At 39.0% G+C, this 18,097-nt stretch overlaps 1 protein-coding gene across 2 annotated transcripts in view; it reads right to left on the reverse strand.

The window, feature by feature from the left end:
• PDE4A (phosphodiesterase 4A) overlaps window positions 1–18,097 on the reverse strand; it is a 1,515,730-nt gene that overhangs the window by 679,202 nt on the left and 818,431 nt on the right. For both annotated transcript variants that reach the window (XM_044084565.1, XM_044084567.1), the window contains exon 2: window positions 8,066–8,251. In XM_044084565.1, coding sequence (XP_043940500.1) covers window positions 8,066–8,251 — 186 coding nt within the window. The remainder of the gene's footprint in view (window positions 1–8,065; window positions 8,252–18,097) is intronic.

Raw genomic sequence — 18,097 nt, forward strand, 5'->3', positions numbered from 1 at the left:
ACTTTACGGGACAGGACAAGCAGGTTGCAACCTAACAAACAAAGAATGTTGTGCCTTTCTAAACTAAACCATGTCTGTCACTGAATATTGGTGACTAACATGCATGATCAGTTCTGCAATTTCAGTGCCCTCTGTGAAACTGCTTGTTCCAAATTTTGCTTGGTGTATTGTGGTACTAAAGGCCCCGTCATGAGGAATAACATCATCTGGTCAATAATGAAGAAGAAATATTTTTATAGGTATGCTTGAAAAACAAAGAAGAACCAAGGAAGGGAGACTTGGAGTGGAGTAAAAACAAAAGTAGGCAACAGCGATAGCAAATGAAGGGCATAATAAACAATGTTGTAATAAATACAGTTGAAAATGCTGATATAAAGTGAACAAGAAAATTGGGGTGGGGAGTTGGGGGGAATCAGTCTTATCCCCTTCACTGAAGAAGTATGCCTGATGGACTGGAGACTAGTGCAAAGTGTAAATCTCATTGGCTTCCGCAACAGATGTTCATGAATGGATCCTAATTGTTGGAATTCCAGTCAGGGTTCATAGAAGTGAGATGTTTGCAGGAGACATCCCTTCTCATAACGGGCAAGGGCTTTTGGAGTCATACTATAAAGGCAACATTACTTAGTGAAGGCTGGAGTAGGCCATTGGTGAGAACAGTAAGGTGAGACAAAGTGCACCTTTTCCTAGCACTTAATTCTTGTTTGCAAAAGGGCGAGTAATAAATAAAAGGGCAGGTAACACTCTGCTGGCCTCTTATTTACAGCTCCCATTATCAATCTCAGCCACAAGACTGCACATTTGGAGGGGGAAAGGTACTGTTTCTGGGGGCACACCAAAAGTGTACTGCTTCATGTGAATGACAATAAGCTAACAGGCAGAACTAGGGTATGTGTCTGTAACTGGGGATGACTTGGCAAAAGGATATTATCAAGCATAGCAAACAGCCTGGCCAGGAGAGAAAAAAATCTAAAACTCAAAGGGGACAAATTAACATGGACAGCTCAGACATGTTCCAAAATTCTAAACAGACTGATTTTAACAAACCATACAGGGATAATGGAGTGGAGAGTTCAACTACTTTTCGCAAGAATAAAAGCTCGGCAGAAAAAAAGCACTGCAGTAGTGGTTGAGAAATGCTGGAAGTTGTTTCCCAAAGTGAGCATGTGTAGCAAGTGGGTCATATTCACAGTAAAAAATTAAACAATGGTGTTTAATAGATTCTTTTGACAATGTGATGAAATTGCTAAACGTACCAGGGCTGAATAAAAGCATCCATTTACAACAGTGATAGCCATGAGTGGGGAAAGGGTGTGTGCAACCTCAAATGCTGGCTTGGGATCGTCAGAAAAAAATCTTACTTGGTGATATTACTCTTCAAGTGTCGGGGTGGTTCTTGCTGTATGTGGAGTGACAGAGTGGCATCTGGCTTACATTTGTCTATGAGGACACACTACTGGGTCGAAAGAGTGGAATTGAAGTTACCACTTGTGTAGTGGCATCTAGTCCTTTAATATCTTACTGGGCCAGTTGTTTGAAAGACTTCAAAATGAAAAGAGGTGTCATGGCTTTCAGACTGATGGCAAACAGATCAACGTCTAGCTTTCAGTGTCTTCTCTGTGGAGAAGCATATCTGTACTGCCATCAAATCTGATAAAAATGAAGACATGGCAGAAAGATTAATATGAGAAGTATGAGTGTCGTTTATAAGTTTGAGTACCATTTACTCCAGTTGGTAGAATCATAACCAGCTGCTCAAACCATGGTTTACATGCAATTCGAGCGGATTTCACAAAATGCATCTAAACAGCATTTTTGCAGAGTTTCTAATTTAAAAAGGGTGATTTAAAAAAGAAAGATAATACAAGTGATCAGAGTAAAAGAGTGACATATGCAAAAGCAGTCCTCACACATGCATATGTATATATCAATGAAACTGAGAAAATGCAAATACAGATTTTATTTTCACTGTATGTACTATTTGCATTTTTCAAGGTAAACTTGAAGTCTTAGAAATAATTAAAATAGAGATGTAGTCAAATAAAATTAATGGAAAATGTGCAGTGGAATTTCTTCTCATTGGTTTGTTTGTACACATCACATATGCAAAAGGGAGAGATAGTGTTTCAAAATACCTTGAACATTTCTCAGCTACTTCAATAGTTTAACAGTAAAGTAAAATGGACCAGTGATCCTGCATATCTACATCTCAGTCCTCGACTTTGACAAGACCCTTTGCCTTACAAACCTTCTAACTGATAAAAGCAGCTGTTCTGAATCCTGGTTCAGACAGCATGTTAATGTGCTCTCTACTGTGTGTGTGTGTGTGTGTGTGTGTGTGTGTGTGTGTGTGTGTGTGTGTAAGTGCGTATGTGTCTGTGGTGGGCGTGTATGCGTGTGTGTGCACATGTGTGTGTGCGTGCAAGTGAGCGTCTGTGTATGCATGTGCATGTTGGTGTCGATGACTATATCTGTATAAGTAATAAGCAGCAGACTGTTGCCTTTCCTGGAATAAAAGGCAGACATGATGTCAAAAAGCAAACCCTTACAATGACTAAATAAGGTGTACTGTATGATTCAAGTTTAGGGGTACTCCTCTGCTGTGTAATGTGTGATTCAAGTTTTGGGGAACTCCTCTACTGTGCACTGTGTGATTAAAGTTTAGGGGTATTCCTCTGCTGTGTACTGTGTGAATCAAGTTTAGGGGTATTCCCCTGCTGTGTACTGTGTGATTCAAGAATAGGGGTACTCCTCTGCTGTGTACTGTGTGATTCAAGTTTAGGGGTACTCCTCTGCTGTGCACTGTGTGATTCAAGTTTAGGGGTACTCCTCTGCAGTGTACTGTGTGATTCAAGTTTAGGGGTACTCCTCTGTTGTGTACTGTGCGATTCAAGTTTAGGGGGACTCCTCTGTTGTGTACTGTGTGATTCAGGTTTAGGAGGACTCCTCTGCTGTGTACTGTGTGATTCAAGTTTAGGGGTACTCCTTTGCTGTGTACTGTGTGATTCAAGTTTAGGGGACTCCTCTACTGTGTGATTCAAGTTTAATGGGCCTCCTCTGCTGTGTACTGTGTGATTCAAGTTTAGGGGACTCCACTGCTGTGTACTGTGTGATTCACGTTTAGGGGGGCTCCTCTGCCGTGTACTGTGTGATTCAAGTTTAGGGGGCCTCCTCTGTCGTGTACTGTGTGATTCGAGTTTAGGGGACTCCTCAGCTGTGTACTGTGTGATTCAAGTTTAGGGGGCCTCCTCTGCTGTGTACTGTGTGATTCAAGTTTAGGGGGCCTCCTCTGCTGTGTACTGTGTGATTCAAGTTTAGGGGCCTCCTCTGCTGTGTACTGTGTGATTCAAGTTTATGGGTACTCCTCTGCTGTGTACTGTGTGATTCAAGTTTAGGGGACTCCTCTGTTGTGTACTGTGTGATTCAAGTTTAGGGGGGGCTCCTCTGCTGTGTATTGTGTGATTCAAGTTTAGAGGGACTCCTCTGCTGTGTACTGTATGATTCAAGTTTAGGGGGCCTCCTCTGTTGTGCACTGTGTGACTCAAGTTTAGGGGGACTCCTCTGTTGTGTACTGTGTGATTCAAGTTTGGGGGTACTCCTCTGCTGTGTACTGTGTGATTCAAGTTTAGGGGTACTCCTCTGCTGTGTACTGTGTGATTCAAGTTTAGGGGTACTCCTCTGCTGTGCACTGTGTGATTCAAGTTTAGAGGGCCTCCTCTGCCGTATACTGTGTCCTTCAAGTTTAGGGGACCTCCTCTGCTGTGTACTGTGTACTTCAAGTTTAGAGGGACTCCTCTGCTGTGTACTGCATGATTTAAGTTTAGGGGGCTTCCTCTGCTGTGTACTGTGTGATTCAAGTTAGGGGGACTCCTCTGTTGTCTACTGTGTGATTCAAGTTTTGGGGTACTCCTCTGCTGTGTACTGTATGATTCAAGTTTAGGGGTACTCCTCTGCTGAATACTGTGTGATTCAAGTTTAGGGGTACTCCTCTGCTGTGTACTGTGTGATTCAAGCTTAGGGGGACTCCTCTGCTGTGTACTATGTGATTCAAGTTTAGGGGGACTCCCCTTTTGTGTACTGTGTGATTCAAGTTTAGGGTGACTACTCTGCTGTGTACTGTGTGATTCAAGTTTAGGTGGACTCCTCTGCTGTGTACTGTGTGATTCAAGTTTAGGGGGACTCCTTTGCTGTGTACTGTGTGATTCAAGTTTTGGGGTACTCCTCTGCTGTGTACTGTGTGATTCAAGTTTAGGGGTATAATGTGTGATTCAAGTTTAGGGGTACTCCTCTGCTGTGTACTGCATGATTCAAGTTTACGGGTACTCCTCTGCTGTGTACTGTGTGATTCAAGTTTAGGGGTATAATGTGTGATTCAAGTTTATGGGTACTCCTATGCTGTGTACTGCGTGATTCAAGTTTACGGGGACTCCTCTGCTGTGTACTGTGTGATTCAAGTTTAGGGGTACTCCTCTGCTGTGTACTGTGTGATTCAAGTTTAGAGGTACTCCTCTGCTGTGTACTGTGTGATTCAAGTTTAGGGGGACTCCTCTGTTGTATACTGTGTGATTCAAGTTTAGGGGGACTCCTCTGCTCTGTACTGTGTGATTCAAGTTTAGGGGACTCCTCTGCTGTGTACTGTGTGATTTAAGTTTAGTGGGCCTCCTCTGCTGTGTACTGTGTGATTCAAGTTTAGGAGCCTCCTCTGCCGTGTACTGTGTGATTCAAGTTTAGGGGGCCTCCTATGCCGTGTACTGTGTGATTCAAGTTTAGGGGGTCTCCTCTGCCATGTACTGTGTGATTCAAGTTTAGGGGGCCTCCTCTGCCGTGCACTGTGTGATTCAAATTTAGGGGCCTCCTCTGCCATGTACTGTGTGATTCAAGTTTAGGGGGCCTTCTCTGCCGTGTACTGTGTGATTCAAGTTTAGGGGGCCTCCTCTGCTGTGTACTGTGTGATTCAAGTTTACGGGACCCCTCTACTGTGTACTGTGTGATTCAAGTTTAGGGGGACTCCTCTGCTGTGTACTGTGTGATTCAAATTTAGGGGGCCTCCTCTGCTGTGTACTGTGTGATTCAAGTTTAGGGGGCCTCCTCTGCTGTGTACTGTGTGATTCAAGTTTAGGGGCCTCCTCTGCTGTGTACTGTATGATTCAAGTTTAGGGAGCTTCCTCTGCTGTGTACTGTGTGATTCAAGTTTAGGGGTACTCCTCTGCTGTGTACTGTGTGATTCAAGTTTAGGGGACTCCTCTGCTGTGTACTGTGTGATTCAAGTTTAGGGAGCCTCCTCTGCTGTGTACTGTGTGATTCAAATTTAGGGGGACTGCTCTGCTGTGTACTGTGTGATTCAAGTTTAGGGGGACTCCTCTGTTGTGTACTGTGTGATTCAAGTTTAGGGGTACTCCTCTGCTGTGTACTGTGTGATTCAAGTTTAGGGGGACTCCTCTGCTGTGTACTGTGTGATTCATGTTTAGAGGGACTCCCCTGTTGTGTACTGTGTGATTCAAGTTTAGGGTGACTACTCTGCTGTGTACTGTGTGATTCAAGTTTAGGAGGACTCCTCTGCTGTGTACTGTGTGATTCAAGTTTAGGGGGACTCCTCTGCTGTGTACTGTGTGATTCAGGTTTAGGGGTACTCCTCTGCTGTGAACTGTGTGATTCAAGTTTAGGGGTACCCCTCTACTGTGTACGGTGTGATTCAAGTTTTGGGGTACTCATCTGCTGTGTACTGTGTGATTCAAGTTTTGGGTACTCCTCTGTTGTGTACTGGGGATTCAAGTTTAGGAGTACTCCTCTGCTGTGTACTGGGTGATTCAGGTTTAGGGGTACTCCTCTGCTGTGAACTGTGTGATTCAAGTTTAGGGGTACCCCCTCTACTGTGTACTGTGTGATTCAGGTTTTGGGGTACTCATCTGCTGTGTACTGTGTGATTTAAGTTTTAGGGTACTCCTCTGTTGTGTACTGGGTGATTCAAGTTTAGGCGTACTCCTCTGCTGTGTACTGTGTGATTCAAGTTTAGGGGACTCCTCTGCTGTGTACTGTGTGATTCAAGTTTAGGGATCCTCCTCTGCTGTGTACTGTGTGATTCAAATTTAGGGGGACTGCTCTGCTGTGTACTGTGTGATTCAAGTTTCGGGGGACTCCTCTGTTGTGTACTGTGTGATTCAAGTTTAGGGGTACTCCTCTGCTGTGTACTGTGTGATTCAAGTTTAGGGGGACTCCTCTGCTGTGTACTGTGTGATTCAAGTTTAGGGGGACTCCTCTGCTGTGTACGGCGCGATTCAAGTTTTGGGTACTCCTCTGTTGTGTACTGGGGATTCAAGTTTAGGAGTACTCCTCTGCTGTGTACTGGGTGATTCAGGTTTAGGGGGATTCCTCTGCTGTGTACTGTGTGATTCAAGTTTAGGGGGACTCCTCTGCTGTGTACTGTGTGATTCAGGTTTAGGGGCACTCCTCTGCTGTGAACTGTGTGATTCAAGTTTAGGGGTACCCCTCTACTGTGTACTGTGTGATTCAAGTTTTGGGGTACTCATCTGCTGTGTACTGTGTGATTTAAGTTTTAGGGTACTCCTCTGTTGTGTACTGGGTGATTCAAGTTTAGGCGTACTCCTCTGCTGTGTACTGTGTAATTCAAGTTTAGGTGTACTCTTCTGTTGTATACAAGAAAAACATTCTTGTGAAGAGCCTAGATCATAAGTTTGCTGTGTAACTGAGGAGGGGGGGTGGGATTACTTGTGCGCTTACACACACACACACACACACACACACACACACACACACACACACACACACACACACACAATACTACCATCTCACCCCAGTACAAAGGATACACTGATCAAACTGACCCTAACTCTCAATTATATGGTACTATGCCAATGTATGTGCAATTAAGTTTTTCTTCCTTGTACAGGTGTGATTTCATGGTAGGTGACATACAAGAGTAAGCACAGACCACCTGTGAACAATTGGGTCTATATGGGGCAGCAGGAAGAGTCACATCATTCTGCCTAACAAAGGAGGCTGAAAAATAATGTATTTCTTTAGATTTTCCACCTCCTGATATTATATTGCACTTCTGCTCTGCTCAAAGCTGTACCTGCAGACATGCATCACTCCTGATGAAGGACTCCTGTTTAGTCCAAAACCTCTAGTAAATGCAAAACCTGAGTTGGTTCAATGAATGTTTCCACCCCATTTGAGAAAACAGTTCAGTGCAGTAAGACACTTAATACAGGTCACATCGCTAGCAATGTTTTTATATTCAAAGATTGGTCCTAGATTCAGCCGCTGTGATTCCAAGCCCAAATGCAGCTTCTGTTTGGAGAAGCACACATCACTCCTATCTGACAGTTCCACGTTTGGTACCTCTGTACTGCCCAATATCCACCAATTTCAGTACTGCTCATCAATTTCCACAACAAGAGGGAAAGAAGATGGGGGTATCCTGCTACCCTATCATATTGACAGCAAGGCAGGTATTTCCCCTTGGATTGTTAAAATGATTCCCCCTCCCCCCATCAACAGTGTTCAATGACAATCATGGTTAAAGAAACACTATGTGTAAAGTTGGCAAACACATAATATGTAATAATACTTTGCCTCTGCAATAATTATTTTTTTTAACATTATTTCCGTTCAGATGTAATGAATATAAAAGCACATGTTCACTGGCTTTAATCCGTGTGTAATCTTCCAGAAATTCACTTAAAATTATAACAATTACACCCACAATCTTCTGAAGTTGTTCATCTTTTACCACTCTGTAATAGTACTTTGGAAAGAAAACCAACCTAGGTCTTCGGTTACTTCTGATACTTCAAAAAAATCAGAACCAGAGCACAGCTATAACTTAGTTTGGAAGGTACAGATTTTGTTTTACATTTGCTTCAGTCACATGCTACACTTTCCACATTCCACTTTTGAAGCTAGAAAATATAGAATTTTTTTTTCACAGGTTTTGTTTCCTGTACAGTGGCCTAACAGAAAATGAAAGAACACATGATTCTGGCTCAGCACTTTTCTTACAAATGGAAGTTAATTTGCTTCTTTGCCGTCTTGCTGTACTTACATTTCACTGGTGACCGAGGAGTTTCGTGACATAGCCTTTGGAGACATGTCATAGTCACTATCTGAGCGATACAGGAAGGACTCCCGACGCTGACTCTGGGGGAAGCTAGGGTGCAAAACCAAGCCTGGACTCGCCTGCGAGTCAATTGGACTACGACCTGGTGAGGGGCCATTTTCAACATCAAAACTGCAGAGACAAATATAGAGAAAATAATGCATTAAAAACGTATTTATTGAAAACAGATAAAAATTACACAATTCAAAGAAAGGCAAAAAAACAACAGTCATATCTGCAGCTTATTCCTGGAGCCCCTAAGTGCTTTACACTGATTTTTTATTTCACTGTATTTCACATACTTTTTTTGTGACAGGAGGTAGTGATTCAGTTTAAATAACTAATAACATACTGCCCCCATGTGTCTAAAAGTGAACACTGCGATATTAAGGATAATAAACCTTTATCATTTATTTGTCTTGCATAGAGCTGTAATGGTAAACTAGTCAACCTGTAGCTGCTAGGTTAAAAAAACAAATAAGCATAATGCATTTTCATGTGGAGAAGTCTTTGGATAAAACTAATTGGAAAAAATTATTTTTTAAACACAATTTTAACTCAAGAGAAGGATGTGTCAAACCAGCTGTTAACAAGAGCAACAAAGGTGGTTAGAAAGTATGTTTTAGTTTTTTAGTTTCAAACTAAAATAGTTAACACATAAATTTTATAAATATATATATATATATATATATATATATATATATATATATATATATATAAAATACATTCTATATTTATATCTATGCATATATGTCTATATATATATATATATATACATATATATAGATATATATATATATATATACATATATATATATATATATATATATATATATATATGCATACATATACATATATGGGTCTAATTTAAATTTTGAAATTTCAAAACTTCGATATTATGGTCTCAACCATAAGAAGTTTGACATTTAGAAGTAGACCCATATACACATATATATTTAAAAATGGATCAATAACAAAGAAAGTCATTCTGGATGAATACCAGATTTAATATAGTTTAATAAGGACAAGAAATAAGATGTGTTGTACTTTTTGAGTAAAGACTGAGAAAAGACCACTAACCAGTGTCATATGTAAAGCTTACTTGCCATGGAATTAATCAATCAGGAGATAGGGAAACATCAAACACTGGACCCGTCTTAGTTTGGATTCATCAAGTGTAGGTCATGCTTACTCATCCTGGTAGATTTTTTGAAAAGGTCAGCAAAGCAATGGATGAAGGCACATTGGTACTCACCACATACCTCAACCAGGCCAAAGCATTTGACACAATTCCACACTTAGGCATAGTAGAAGAGCTAAATAAACTGTAAATGTGCAGCACTTTTCTGTGAATCCCATCCAATGCCTTCTGTTTTGATAACATACAATTACTCAGATGATCCATGTGCATTAATTAATCCACCTTGACTGAGTCGCTGATGTAGATGCAAGGTCAAAAATGTTAGCAAAAATCTAATATTTTTCTCTCATCCTCTTTACTAGGAGTATTTTATGCAGTTCATATGTAAGTACTAGGCTAGCTGCCCTTGTGGGCCATTATAATCCTAGCCAATTTCTCTTTTTCTGCTTGAAATAGCCTATCCCATTTGGTTAGAGATTGGACTTAGCCATCCTATATATATATATATATATTACCCCTAAGAAAAATAACTGGGATAATACCACAGACAATTTGAGGGGACCCATGTATGGAATTTTTAGGAGCTGCCTCTGTACATTACTAGCACTGGGGACAGTTCTGGGGTAAATTTCTGGTTTCCCATCCATATATTCAAGGTGCACTTGAATGTGGATAGAGATGAACTTCATTGTTTTGGGTGGATGAGGAGTCTGTTCCAGAGCAGCGTTACCCTCTGTGAGATGTACCTGTCCCTCCATCCCATTTTGTTGGAGTTACAAAAGAGGTTTAGATCCCTAGACTGAGTATTTCTGATGCCATGTGACTTCCCAATCTGCAGTAAATCCATTAGTACTGCGGTGGAGGATGCCTTGTACATTAGACACAGGTCACCTCTTAGTAGTCTGTAGGATATCGATTATAGTGACTGGGCTTCCAAATCTCGAACCAGTCAATTATTCCACATCAAGGTTTTACTGCTGGTTCTTGTGCGGCACACAACTTCTTCAGAAGGCAAATACGGATATTGGGTATCCTCATTTCAGTACAAGCATGATATAGTTTGTAATGGTCACTAAGTCACAGGATTTATACAAGTCAATAAAGCAGAATTAAATATTTTTCTGGAACTCCCTCCCTTTTTCTGTTATCCAGCAAAATGTTGACAATTTAATCTCTGGTACCTCTGTTCCTTCTAAAACTAGCCTGTATACCACAAACCATGGCAATATATTCTCTCATTACAGCCGAGTGTGCCTCCAGGCATTTTCGCAGTTAACTCCTATTGTGCCTCTAGGCATCAAATATTGCTTGCTCATATTTGCATTACTAATTCCAAAATCATGCTACATAAAGGCATGAGAATATTTTATCTTGAAGCATACAAGATGGCAAACACAACTGTATTGATATCTGAAATCTGTCAATAAGCATTTGTTAGAACTGTAAGGTGATCACTTCATTTTTCAAAGGCTCAAGCCACACCCACTGGGAGTTAATGGTACACAGTCAGAAGATGAAGGGGTTCACTGCTCACATATCCTTTTCTTTTATATATATATATATATATATATATATATATATATATATATATATATATATATATATATATACACACACACACACACACACATACAGTTTCCAGGACCATACAACATGTAAATATAACCTAATGTTCAAACATTACAAACTAACACATTCAATCTTTGAGATATTTCTCAATACTTTTCATCTCAACATGTTTCATCTACAGGTGAGTGATAAATAAAACTCTGATACATAAAATTTGGATTCCAGGTTTTCAGGTTAATGCTATGCTCTCTGTTTTTAGCTCTTTCCCAGGTAACAAAGATTAAATAAATTTAAAAAAAATGAAAGTAGGCAGTCTTGAGCATATGTTCACCTGTTTTACTCCTAAAACAGAGACTATATTGAAATCAAGACTTCCACAATCAACAAAAAATAAGAAATGACTAGTGGCATACCTGCATAAAGAATGTCATACTAATCAATTACAGAGAAGAAGCAATTTTATGTGGAGAAAGTAAGGCAGACAACAATGAGAGAGAATGTAATCTGTAATCAGGATCTGCAATTATGATTTACAGTTTTCATCTACCACGTCATCATTCACGTCAACAAGCCACCAATATTTACTTTAAATTTTTGAAAAGTCACACACACAAAGTCTGCAGTGTGCATTAAACTAACTACAGTGTGTAGCATATATACATCACAGCTACTGTACAGGCTTTGTCCCAGCTTATAAAATATTTCCCCCTCACTTTTTTCATCCCCAGTGGCTCACAATCAAGCCCCCTATGGCTACCCGATGTCTATTCCTGCAAGTCTCATCCAGCAGATTCACAGTGTGCCCTTTACTGGAAGGGTCACCCGTTTAGCCAGGAAAGGTCTAGTTCAAGCCTAACATCTTGACCATCCCACCTGTGTTGATAGCTAATTGTAGGTAGGGGTGGGTAATGAGAGGCTACTCTGAGCACATGCCCCACCACAGCCACAAGCAGACACGCCTTCCCAGCACTGTTCGCTCTCCAAATTCATGTCAATGCTTCTCATCGCTGTCCCCTGCCAGGGTTCCTGAAGTGACATCCAGTGCTGTTCCCAAACAACCCAGGAGAGGCACACCTGTCCTCCCCGTTATTCAGTTAGGGGTCATAGTCAGGTCTTCTTCTTTCTACACCACCAGAGTGAATTCATTTTCAAAATATTTCTAGAGTTGTGACTGCAAAGGTCCAATACCACATAGCATCTATGTTCAGCTGTTAATTTATTTGGTAATTAGGGCATAATTACCTAATTATAATGTACCACAGAATGAAATACTCCAGCAGACTTGCACTTATGAGTTAAAAAAAAAAAACTTAAATTCTTTTTTCCACTCCAAGGTTCAACAACACTAAAATAAGTTACACAAATAAGGAAAGTGGAGATGGTACCTTGGGAAACTACCCAAGTGAATACAATTATATTTGGTGTTTCTTCTTTTCATTGTATCTGCTCCATGAGAATCTATTCCACAGTATTAATTAACTTATTTATTTATATTTATTTTTATTTTATTTATTGACATTTGATTACTGGGAAAGTTCAGCTGGGGCTGAGCCCATTTTCAGCATAGGCCCAGAAAGAAATGCTCCAAATTATTACAAAATGTTTTACCAACGATAATTTTACAGTCTTCAAAAATAATAGAAAACATCTACAGTTTAAACAGCTATACCGAATTAAACATAATATGAAACCATTCATTAAGAATAAATACAATTTATATGACAATGATTTAATATTTAGACACATTTTATCCAGTTTTTTAGAGAAATTAAAGGTAAGTTAATATAATGCAAACAGAAATTGCAATATGAAGTGAGAGGAAAAGCAAGCTTATAGTATATTTAGAGAGAAAGTCAGAGAAGAGAAATTGATAGGAGTAATGAAGTGAGTGAATAAGGGAGAGAAAGAAGATGTAAGGTATGAATAGGTACTTGTTCACATCTAGACAGACAGTTTGTCCTGGTGTTGGGTAAGAACAGAGCCAGCTTTTGGCCAGAAAGTCTTTCAGAATGGTTTTGAGAGATGGGAGGGGTATTGATCTGATAGATAGACCTGATAGAGAGAGATGAAGTGTTTCAGGCCTTAGCAACATGGTAGAAGTACAGACAATGCCCAGCAGATTTGATGCATTTGTGGACAGACAGGAATTCTTGTCAAATGGATCATAATGAATGACTGAGAACATAGTTGTGTATAACAGTATTTAGTGCTGGACAAGCAGATGGATGCTGGATAATTTTATAGGTGGCAAGAAGCTGTGTATATTTTAGTCGATGTGGTAGTTGTAACCAATTTAGACTTTTTAGTGCTATACAGTTGTGGGTTCTGAAAAGGGTATTTGCAGCAAATTTAACAATAATAGCAATTTAGTATAGTTACAGAAGAACATTTCTGTGACACTAAATGTCACAGACTTTGAAAGAGAGAAATGACACTTATATGGCTGACAAACAGAAGGTATCTAGTATGGCCATCAGTCTCATCTGGACAGACAGGACATATTCATTAGTCTTCCCTTCATAAAACTGTGTTGATATGATTACAACATTAGGAATGTATCAAATGTAATATTGCACTTACTTACATGAAAGTATTTGTTTAAGTGAGGCATTGTGGGAAATAAAATTATTGGCACAAGCACTTGCAAACACGCTTTGCGGTTTTCTAAAAATACTCACTTTTGCTTTCTTGTGGCTAATTAGGCACGTGTTGTAGTATCAAAGAAATAATGTAATAAACGTATTGCACATCAGTAGAAAAGCACATGGGTCAAGGTTCCTCGGAAAATATATATAGCACATGCTGCAGAGAGTACAAATAATTCCAGAACAGATTCTGCATTGATAACCTGGCAAACCTGTGGTCAGCATCTCTACATCATGTACCCCAAAATACAAGACGGTCTCAAAGTGCAATCAGAAGAATTTAAAGAAACAATAATTAAGAGAATCAAAAGATATCCAGGTATAACAGGGAGTAATGCTGATTAGGAACAAAGAGGGGAACCCATTAGGAGAAGGCTGAAATGTAAAACACCAGACAGCAGATTGCAGGAATTCTGAAACACAAAACAAAACGATGCAAAACAGTGACGGGAGATTTTTACAGTACATTTTCCATCACCAAAGTATGATGAAACAGTGGGCTGTTTCAGATGAAAGATGAAGCCCAAGGATAATTTTCTGTAGGAGGAAATGTACACATTCAAAGCTCTTGACAACATTAAAATAGTGGGCTCAATTTGATGGCTTTATGTAAAATATAAATAAAAGTAAAAACGAACAGCAGGTGTGCTTGGTTTCTCCCAGAAAATGTTTTATGTAGAGTCCTGTATGGAGATAATACTTGTGCTCTTCACCTCCTTGGTCAGATTACCCCTTCAGTACCCTGCACAGTTCTAGAGGTCTTACAAAGAAAGGGACATGTATAGAACATAAAACATACATGAGATGGAGGGGAAGGGATGTACCCAGGTTTAATTTATGCATGTGGCTTGGGTTTGTAATACTATGACAGGAATGGATTCCATTTTTTTTAAGTCAGGGCACAATCGGAGTTCATGAAATTAGTATTGTTTCACTCTTTGACGTTAACTAAAAGTGCTCTTTTCCACACACTCAATCTGCTCAGAACTGCCTCCTTCTGTAATTCTTGCGGTGTTATGAGTATTGGTAACAGAACGATTGTAAATTCCTTTGTATTAGATCTGTTGCTCATCTAATATTGAACTGTATGGGTATCTTTCTTCCAAATTGCTATCCTGGAAAGTTATAACTTTGTGTCTCTCTGTACATAAGACACTGTAATCACTGGGTATAGCAATTTCAATTATCAACGCTACTTGTCTTTTTTTTATGGACTACTACATCTGTTTTTCTTGCATCTATTTTTTGAACTTTTAATAATGGATCACCCATGTGATATAACCTTTGTCATTTTCTAAAATACTCTGTGGTTCATATTTTCAGTGCTTCTCAGCTACGTTAGGATATGTTAGTGTTTGCGCAATCCCCACTGTAGCAATGTTGCCACATTTTTGTAGCATATCAGTGTATCACACCCTGTAACAAGATGTGCAACTGTTTCCATTTCTGTTTTACAGGACCTGCATTTGCCTTTCTCCTACGTTTTCAAGGATGCACAGCTTATGCTGCAAATCACAACATACACCCAGCAGTGAGAGGAGCAAGAGGTCTTCTCACCCGAGACAAGAAGAAACAAAAGTCCATGAGATCAGTGCACAGTAAGAAATAAAACAAAAAAACCTGTTACACAACTACACTCAAGCAGCGTACACATATTGCACTCAACAGTTAATCAAATATAACCAGACATCTAGAAATTCATACAGCCCAGAAATCTCTATACCACCAACATAATACTAAATGAAAAGTCCATTTTGCAAAACATAACACTCTTTCATAGTAAAGACATGCACAGCCATTTAACCCAATCAGAAAGGTAGAAAAATACATAAATTATTTGAAATTTGCTTAGCAGTAATACAATGTTTTCAGATAATATCTAAGTGGATATTAATTATTGCTTATAATGTTAAAAAATGATCTTCTTCTTTCGGCTTTTCCTGGTTAGGGGCCGCCACAGTGGATCACCTGTCCGCTCATGACTGGCAGTGGAGTTTTACCGTGCCGAGGTGCCAGTCTGGTGCCCAACCTTCCACAGAAGGCACACGCATGCACACACTCACACCTAGGGCCAATTTGGAGTGTCCAATCCAATAGTGACTGTAATGCCATATTTTCAAAATAATGTGTTACATAAAATATAACAGCAAACAGTCTTATAAATAAACTAGTACAGCAAAAACATTAGTCAAAGTGGTGTAACTGCCATCCAGGTAATAATACACAGCAATACATACAGGTAGTAAAGTACAGAGTCATTAAAACTTAGACAAATAGCATTTTTCAGCTAATAAAAATCCAAGCAAAAGCAGCACACCATGTTGGTTCATAAAAATCAGTGTAAGTTAATAACAATAAAACAGTATCAGTACAGTAACCGTCTATTAAAAGTCTCACAAAAGTTTACATTTGTTTCTGTAATAGCACTCTATGGACAAAACAAGGCAATCAAAAATGTACATACAAGGCAAAGCAAATAAAACAGTTGCAAAGAAAAAATGGGGAGAGATATTCAGATCATGATAACGGGGACATCGTCATCGGATACCTGATTTCAATATATTTTGGACATGCAAAATTTGTTTGCAAAGGCACGTGACAAGTCAAATTGTTGGGTTTTTAGCCACATTCCTTACAGAGGGAAAATGCCATTACATGCAGTCCCTGTAGAGCTTACACATACAGGTTTTATGTTTAAAGACTCTTATAAAAATAGAGCTGTAAAACAATCAGCCATAAAAAAAAAAAAGAATTTATGCCTAACCATAACGTTCCATCTGAGTTGTTGATCTTCTTCCAGTCATCACTGATGGGTTTGGTTCCGAGCCCTCGGAACCGAGTCGGCCTTATACCAAGCTTGCATGCACCAAAAACTCTCGAGCTAAGGTGCTACCCACAATGTCCTTCACTCAGTTACCTCAGATCGAGTTTGCATGCAACATATAGAACAACCAGAAAGTCAGAGGCCATCTCTGCACAGAAACCATGAAACACCACAGAGACCCAGAAGATCTGCCAGGAGCCTTTGGTGGGGGTCGGTGGGAGTGTGTGATGACTGGAAGAAGATGAGCAACTCAGATGGAACGTTATGGTAAGACAAAACTTCTTTATCTGAAGTTGTTAATCTTCTTCCTAGTCATCACTGATGGGACAGAATCATTTTACCTTACTTTGGCATATGTGCACATATACTTTCTTGCCTACATCAGTTATAGCTTTTTGTTGTAAAATATATGAATATAAGCCAATTAGACCAAAGAGAAAACCAAAAATGATATTTATTTTTCATTTAATTTTTTCTTCTTGTCAGTAGTTTTCCACCTATTCTTTTCTGCTTGTTTCAACAAACTGTTGTTCCATTACATTTCTTGTGTCTGTTCCAAAATGTTGTTTGATTTCAAGTAGGATACAGCTGATTCCCACGTTTTAATGGTTTCAGTACCTTCTGTAAAAAAAACCCCTTTAAGTCTAGCTGGAATAATAAGTGCACTTTAATCTTTTAATCTGTCTCTTCTTCAGTTTTTATCAAAAGAAGGAACTCTTTTCTTTTTGAAATCCCTGATGAAGAGTAGTTATTATCAAACCTTATTGCACTTTCATTTAATTTAATTACTGAATTTGACCAAGCAGTTTTTAAAACGAGTTGTTTACCTTGGCAGGGCAAAAATCTCACAATAATGGATCTCAAATTTATATTTATTTTCTTTGATGATGAAAGGAATAGAAGAGACCTGTGAGCACTTTCAATACCATATGATCAAGTCTCTGGTAAATTTAAAGTCTTAGGGAGCCAAGACGTGAGGAAATTAACCATATTATCTCCTACTATTTTTTCAGGTAATCCATAAATGCTAATATTGTTCCTCCTAAATCTATTTTCAAGATCATCTATTTTATTAACTAAAGAAGTACATTGCATTAATAAAATAATTTTTATTAATGCAATGTACTTCTTTAGTTAATAAAATAGATGATATTATGTTCTTCTTCAGAAACTCTTCCTTCTATATTATTTATTGCCTCTTCCATACTGGAAATCTGAGTCATTTGTTGCATTATTATCTCATGTAGCTGTCCCATTTGTTTTGTGCATTTTTCTTTGAAAGTATCTAGTTTATCATCCATTTTATCAAGTTTTATTGAAAGGTCTTGCATGCTACTAAGAAATGATTGTAGTACCTTCTTTAATGACAAGTCCTGTAAGGTAGTTTTGGAGTAACTCATTTTGAAGAATAGGCAAAACCCTTTTGGTTTGAATGTTAATAGGAATTTAAAAAATTGAGAATATATATTTCAAATATAGTCTTCCAAAATCTCGAAAAGAAGATAATCTTTGAAGATGAAGAGTCCACGACATCAGAAACTTAATAACTCCTGTTAGAAATGTAACTCAAATAGCAGAGCTGAGAAATTAAGCTATTAGCCTGTCACTATCTTGGCCATGCCCCCGATGAATACATTTTTAATGCCTGATGAAGAAAGTGTTTTCATTCAAAAACACCACAGAGACTCAGAAGATCTGCCAGGAGCCTTTGGTGGGGGTCAGTGGGAGGGTGTGAATTATTGTATGCCTTTTTATCTCATATACATACCATCCACAAAGAAAGTAAGTTACATAGAAAG

This window comes from Protopterus annectens, chromosome 9.part0, assembly GCF_019279795.1.
Source record: "Protopterus annectens isolate FY-2018-M chromosome 9.part0, PAN1.0, whole genome shotgun sequence".
Taxonomy (NCBI): Eukaryota; Metazoa; Chordata; order Ceratodontiformes; family Protopteridae; genus Protopterus; species Protopterus annectens.